Source organism: Primulina huaijiensis, chromosome 2 (genome assembly GCF_012295235.1).
Source record: "Primulina huaijiensis isolate GDHJ02 chromosome 2, ASM1229523v2, whole genome shotgun sequence".
NCBI classification, from domain to species: domain Eukaryota; kingdom Viridiplantae; phylum Streptophyta; class Magnoliopsida; order Lamiales; family Gesneriaceae; genus Primulina; species Primulina huaijiensis.
In genome coordinates, this window is record NC_133307.1 from 29,146,658 (window position 1) to 29,153,032 (window position 6,375).

A 6,375-nucleotide genomic window follows, 5' to 3' on the forward strand; every position below is an offset into this window, starting at 1 on the left:
AAAACCAGAAATGATGGGACGACGTATCGGAAATTCATTAATGATCTCGAACATCAATGATATCTACGACCAAACTTCCGATGCGAGCATTTACATGATCTCTCAAGACTTGAGCATCGATACAAACAGCTATTGGATGGGGGGTGACATTCACTGGCTTTGAGGTGGACAAAAAGTGACAATGGACGATCTTCTAATATAAAAATTTCCAACTATGACCTATTAAATAGAGACAATATATTATATATATTATATATTATATTGTTTGGCTTTCTATCAACCTTCTTAGATGTAATCATAATCAAGAAATTAATGCATGAAGACAAACAAGTATCTATGGAAATCTACGCCTCAAACAAGCCAATCCACACCCGAAAAAGATTCCAAGAAAGATCGAAAGTGACCCCAATCCATCAAAGCAACTGGAAAACCTGCAACACTCTTTCTTCTTCAAGCTGCCCACCATTTTCCTACAACCTTTGACTCTGTACTATGTTTAGGGCCGCCATAGTTTCGAGCTCATTAGCCATAGCCACTTCCATTTGCTTCCTCTTCTTCGCCCCACAGAAATCTTTCTACCACTCCCTCTTCCTATCTTCTTCGTTTTCAAGCAACGAATCAATCTCCAACCACCTTTACACGCTCACTAAACGGCCCCATATCGCCGGCTCCGCCGCCAACGCCGAAGCCGCCGCCTATGTTGTGTCCACCCTCAAGTCCTACGACGTTCGAGCCCATATAAGACCTTATTACACCGCCTTGACTTACCCAGTCCGCCGTTCTCTTACACTAGCGCCCACCATTCATGATTTACCGGTTGAGCTGGATCTGGAACAAGAGATTTACGAGGATGACCCGTATGCGGATGTGGCGGATCAAGTCACGCCCACATTCCACGCTTTTGCTAAATCAGGCACCGCTGTTGGGCTCGCGGTGTACGTTAACTACGGGCGGGTGGAAGACTACGCGGCGTTGCGAGCAATGGGTGTGAATGTTTCGGGTTGGATTGCTTTGGCGAGGTATGGGAAGATATATAGAGGGGACATAGTTCAGAATGGGTATGCAGCGGGTGCCATTGGGGTTGTGATTTTTACAGATAGGAAGGATTATGGTGGGGGTGGACGGGATGCAAAATGGTTTCCTGATGAGAAATGGATGCCTCCTAGTGGGGTTCAAGTGGGATCAGTTTATAGTGGAGTTGGGGATCCGACTACACCGGGATGGCCTAGTACTGAGTGGTGTGAGAGGATTACAAATGAAGAGGTGGAGAAATCCGGGGACGTGCCGTTGATACCGTCTTTACCAGTTTCTTGGGAATCCGGGGATGTGCTTATGAGGTCGATTGGTGGAATGGTTGCGAATGAGGATTGGCAGGGAGGAGAAGGTGCCCCTGTTTATAGAGTTGGACCTGGACCTGGAGTTTTGAATTTAACTTATGAGGTGAGCAACAATTGTCACATGCCATTTTGAGCTGCTAAATAGTTTAAAAGATTAGAGTTGCTAGGTTAGCTCTTACTAGGGATGAATTCAACAATGTTGAACATTAAAGTGAAAGCTTTTTAATCAAAAAATGTGTGTTTTGTCTAATGGTGAATGCATTTTACCTGGCTTTGCAGGGGAAACAAGTTATAAGCACTATTGAGAATGTGATTGGGATCATTGAAGGTGTTGAGGAACCAGATAGGTATACTTTTTTCAGAATGATGCCTGTATATATCTGTTATGAAACTGAAACTTACTTGTGTGTGAGGCTAAATCTACGATTGTTCGTTAATTATGGCTGAAAGCTTGATACTTGGTGGTGAATGTTAGATTTCCTTGTTATGCTAAACATTACATGTAACTAGGAAGAAAGAATGGGGAATGTACAAGACATGAATATACTTCCCGTAACGAGTTCTTTGCGCTCGCAAAATTTGTTATCATTGTTAGATATGTCATTCTGGGCAATCATCGGGATGCATGGACGTTTGGAGCTGCTGATCCTAACAGTGGCACAGCATGCCTTCTTGAGGTGATTACAGCTTGAAGCGAATACATCTACCATCCTTTTACAAGTGAATAATTTCGTGTACATGCATAACCGTCCGAACTGGTTTGATGCAAATTATTAGGTCGCAGAAAGGCTGCAGAAGCTGCAGAAAAAAGGATGGAAACCTAGACGGACGATAATATTATGCAATTGGGATGCTGAAGAGTATGGCTTGGTCTCTCTCTCTCTCTCTCTCACACAAATGCTACAAGCTATTAAGTCCATTATCAAGTAAATACAGATTGTAAGTTTATTTGCTGTTCGTAGATAGGATCCACAGAATGGGTTGAAGAGAATAGACAAATGCTGGCCTCGAGGGTTGTTGCTTACCTGAATGTTGATGTAGCAGTTTCAGGAGCCGGATTTGAAGCATCTGCGACTCCACAGCTTGATGAACTGATCATACTAGCTGCTAAGCAGGTACTAGTTAGGTGATAGAGTCTGTTTGTTACCGTGAGCAATAAAAAACGGCATATGGCAGCTTAGTTATCATTCAAAATCTCATTTTTTAAGGTTCAAGATCCAGATAACTCATCTCAAACAATCTACGATTCTTGGATTGACTCGACAAAAAGTACTTTGGTAAGTGCTTTGGTGATCTATGTTGCAAAATGACCGAACATAGGGCTTGGGCCATTCTAGTTTCTAAGATTTTAATACAAATATTACTAATAACTACAGTTTTTGGTATGGTAACAAGCATGTGCTCATACAAGTTACGATCTAAATTTAGATGTTAATTTATTTTATAAATGTGACGCTTCTTGTTATCCTTTAAGGTTGGGAGACTAGGAGGTGGGGGATCAGATTATGCAGCATTCGTGCAACACATAGGTGTTCCATCTGCAGATTTAGCCTTTGGAGGAGGCAAGTAAAAAGCTAAGCATCTCTAGCAATTCATACATGGTCTGAATGATCAGTTGACATCCTCAAACGTAAGGCAAGACTATGGGTTTAGAATATGAAACAGAAAAGGCCGCAAAAACAGAATCTTGTAAAAGGCTGCAATTCATGGAACTTAAATCAGTTCGTCTCATTTCATTCAAGCTTTGAAATGTAATCATATAATAGCAGAAAAATAAATTAGCAAACAGTAGTGCGTGTTCCCATTCTAACATATATGTTCTCAATAATCAAATAATTGGAAACGGATGTTGGAATAACCTTTCTCACAATCAGTAGCATTTAGATGGATTGATCCACGAAAAGCACGAATAGGGTCTGCTTATTTGTTGATAGAACTTGTCGCTTGCAGGTTACCCTGTTTACCATTCAATGTATGATGACTTCGTTTGGATGAAGAAATTTGGCGATCCATTGTTTCAGAGGCATACAGCAGGTTTGTTGTGCATTTTATTCTTACCATCAAACTTTAGTGTGCCTCCCGATTTTATTTATTCCCCGATTGTATTGGTCAAACAGTGGCAAGTCTTTGGGGTTTAGTAGCGCTCAGGCTAGCTGACGAGGAAATTTTACCTTTTAATTATCTGTTTTACGCCCTTGAGCTTCAGGTATGTGTCGGAACTACACTTGCTGATTTTATATGGTCAGAGAAACACCTAATACATAACTGTAATATTTTGAAAATGATTGAAACAGAAAAATGTGGAGGATTTGCAAGGTGATGTTTCGGGTAGAGATATCACACTTGCTCCCCTATTCAAGTCTATAGATGAACTGAAAAAAGCAGCCATAGAGATAAATGACAAGAAAAAGGTGATGGTTACTTTATAATCAGCATTTGCATTTAAAATTGGATGAACTGAACTGTGCCATTATATAGTCATTACAAGGAAGAAAAGGTTGGACGTGGATGCGGAAAGATAACCAGAATTCAGTTCGAGAGCTGAATGATCGACTTATGATGACAGAACGTGCTTTTACAGATGGGGAGGGGATTCCTGGAAGACCGTGGCACAAACATTTGGTATGTTTCATTCTATATATTAAGGAACCAACACGTGTAATATACAAGTACCTAAAGGCTAAAGGTTATTATACATACACACACATACACGTGTGCGTTTTTGTATATATAGTTTTATAATTAGTTTTTGTCTGAATTGGGAATATCTGAGTCATATCTAATTCTACATTTGGTTGATTTCAGATATATGCGCCATCAAAGTATAATGATTACGGTTCGAAGTCCTTTCCCGGGATAGACGATGCAATTGAAAAGGCGAAGAGCTTGAATACTTCTGATTCATGGCGTTCTGTACAACATCAAATTTGGAGAGTTGCAAGAGCCATTACACAAGCTTCCTTGTGCCTCAAGGGTGAACTAAAATGAATGCTCGATGCAAACTAATTGGCTCGGTCCTGTATATATATCACGGCGAATGGAAAATGCTCGATATGACTCGTTACGAGCACTAATATCTTGCATGTTCAGAGCAAAATTTGTGTTCATAGATGTTTAATTAAGAATAATTATAAACTTGGACTCGGTATTTTGATAATTCGATGTGATGGTATGGTTGTTCCACCACATTTATACAAAAACTTTCAAATACTTTGTTGGAAGAGAAGAAATTTAAATCTTAAATCTCATTGTGACACATTGAAATCCACAAATGATGCATACAAACCGTGCACACAGTGATGGTTCATATATATATTGTTGAATTGCAATGCAATTGATATTGAAAATGAATGAAAAATTACACTCCTTTTTTCCTTTGTTACCACTACACCTATTTATAGTCTAAACATTACAGATAATTATAGTAATAATATCTCTAATTGCTAATTACAATAATTACCATAATACAAATATTTCCTTATCATCTCCTACAATCATGCTGAATGATTGTCTTCCATTAATACCATTAATCAACATTCCCCCTCAAGATGGTGTGTGTATATCTGTCATACCCATCTTGCACATGAAAGGGTGAAACACTTTAGCACACAAGCCCTTAGTAAAGACATCTGCTAACTGGTTTCCAGAATTGGTATAGCTGATTCTTAAGCTTTGGTCATCCAACTTTTCTTTGATAAAGAATCGATCAATCTCAATGTGCTTAGTACGATCATGCTGAACCGGATTATTGGCAATGCTTATAGCTGCCTTATTGTCACAATGTAGCTCTAGAGGCTCTTCTTGAAAGAGTTTAATGTCTCGCATTAGCTTCTTGATCCATAACAATTCACACACGCCTTGTGCCATAGCTCTATATTCAGCTTCGGCACTTGATCTAGCAACCACGGTCTGTTTTTTGCTTCTCCAAGTAACCAAATTTCCACCGACGAAGACACAATATCCAGAAGTAGACCTTCTATCATTAGGAGATCCTGCCCAATCCGCATCAGTGTATGCATTTATTCCCAAATGGCCATTGTTTGAAAGAAGGAGACCTTTCCCAGGACTAGATTTGAGATATCTTAGTATCTGATAGACAGCTTCAAGATGTGTGGATCGAGGCCGATGCATAAATTGACTTACTACAATTACTGCATAGGCTATGTCAGGCCTTGTATGAGACAAGTAGATCAATTTCCCGACTAATCTTTGATAGCGATCAATGTCGACCAACTCACTGACGTCTTCTTTCAACTTGTGATTTGCTTCAATTGGGGTATCCGCTGGTTTACAGCCTAACATTCCGGTTTCCTTCAGCAAGTCTAGGACATATTTTCTTTGAGAGATAAATATACCCTTGTTTGATCGAGCTACCTCTATTCCAAGGAAATATCTTAGTTTGCCCAAATCTTTAATCTCAAACTCAGTGGCCAAATGTTTCTTTAGTCTCGTCATCTCTTCTTGGTTGTCTCCGGTCATTATGATATCATCGACATATACAATGAGGATGGTAACCTTACCATTGAGATGTTTGATGAACATAGTGTGATCTGCATTACTTTGCTTGTAGCCAAGAGTAATCATTGTTGCACTAAACCTACCAAACCATGCCCGAGGTGATTGTTTCAAGCCATAGAGAGCTTTTCTTAATCGACAAACCTTTCCTTCAGTTTTCTGACACGAGAAGCCTTGAGGGATTTCCATATAAACTTCTTCTTCCAATTCTCCATGTAGAAAAGCATTTTTTACATCAAATTGTTGTAGGTCCCATCCAAGATTAGCAGCACAAGACAAGAGGACTCTCACCGAGTTCATCTTAGCAACCGGTGCAAAAGTTTCTTGATAATCGATCCCATAGGTCTGAGTATATCCTTTGGCTACCAATCGGGCCTTTAACCTTTCAATAGAGCCATCTGCGTTATGCTTCACAGTGTATACCCATTTGCATCCAACCGGGATTTTACCCGAAGGTTAGTCAACAAGCTCCCAAGTCTCATTTTTTACCAAGGCCTTCATCTCTTCTACCATGGCACCTTTC

General features: G+C 39.8%; 1 protein-coding gene across 1 annotated transcript; it reads left to right on the top strand.

The window, feature by feature from the left end:
- Positions 1–312: 312 nt before the first annotated feature.
- Positions 313–4,573, top strand: LOC140971394 (probable glutamate carboxypeptidase LAMP1). The gene is made up of 12 exons (XM_073433650.1): positions 313–1,440; positions 1,617–1,684; positions 1,933–2,014; positions 2,115–2,207; positions 2,300–2,452; positions 2,546–2,614; positions 2,812–2,899; positions 3,288–3,371; positions 3,455–3,543; positions 3,632–3,748; positions 3,816–3,959; positions 4,143–4,573. The coding sequence occupies exons 1-12, from the start codon at positions 493–495 to the stop codon at positions 4,323–4,325; spliced, it is 2,118 nt and encodes a 705-aa protein (XP_073289751.1). The 5' UTR covers positions 313–492; the 3' UTR covers positions 4,326–4,573.
- Positions 4,574–6,375: the final 1,802 nt, after the last annotated feature.

Bases quoted from the DNA above. Each gene is read 5' to 3' on its own strand.
- LOC140971394 (XM_073433650.1), top strand. From the start codon at position 493: ATGTTTAGGGCCGCCATAGTTTCGAGCTCATTAGCCATAGCCACTTCC. The intron at 3,372-3,454 runs GTTTGTTGTGCA...TTGGTCAAACAG, and splicing joins GTTTCAGAGGCATACAGCAG to TGGCAAGTCTTTGGGGTTTA. The intron at 3,960-4,142 runs GTATGTTTCATT...GGTTGATTTCAG, and splicing joins GACCGTGGCACAAACATTTG to ATATATGCGCCATCAAAGTA.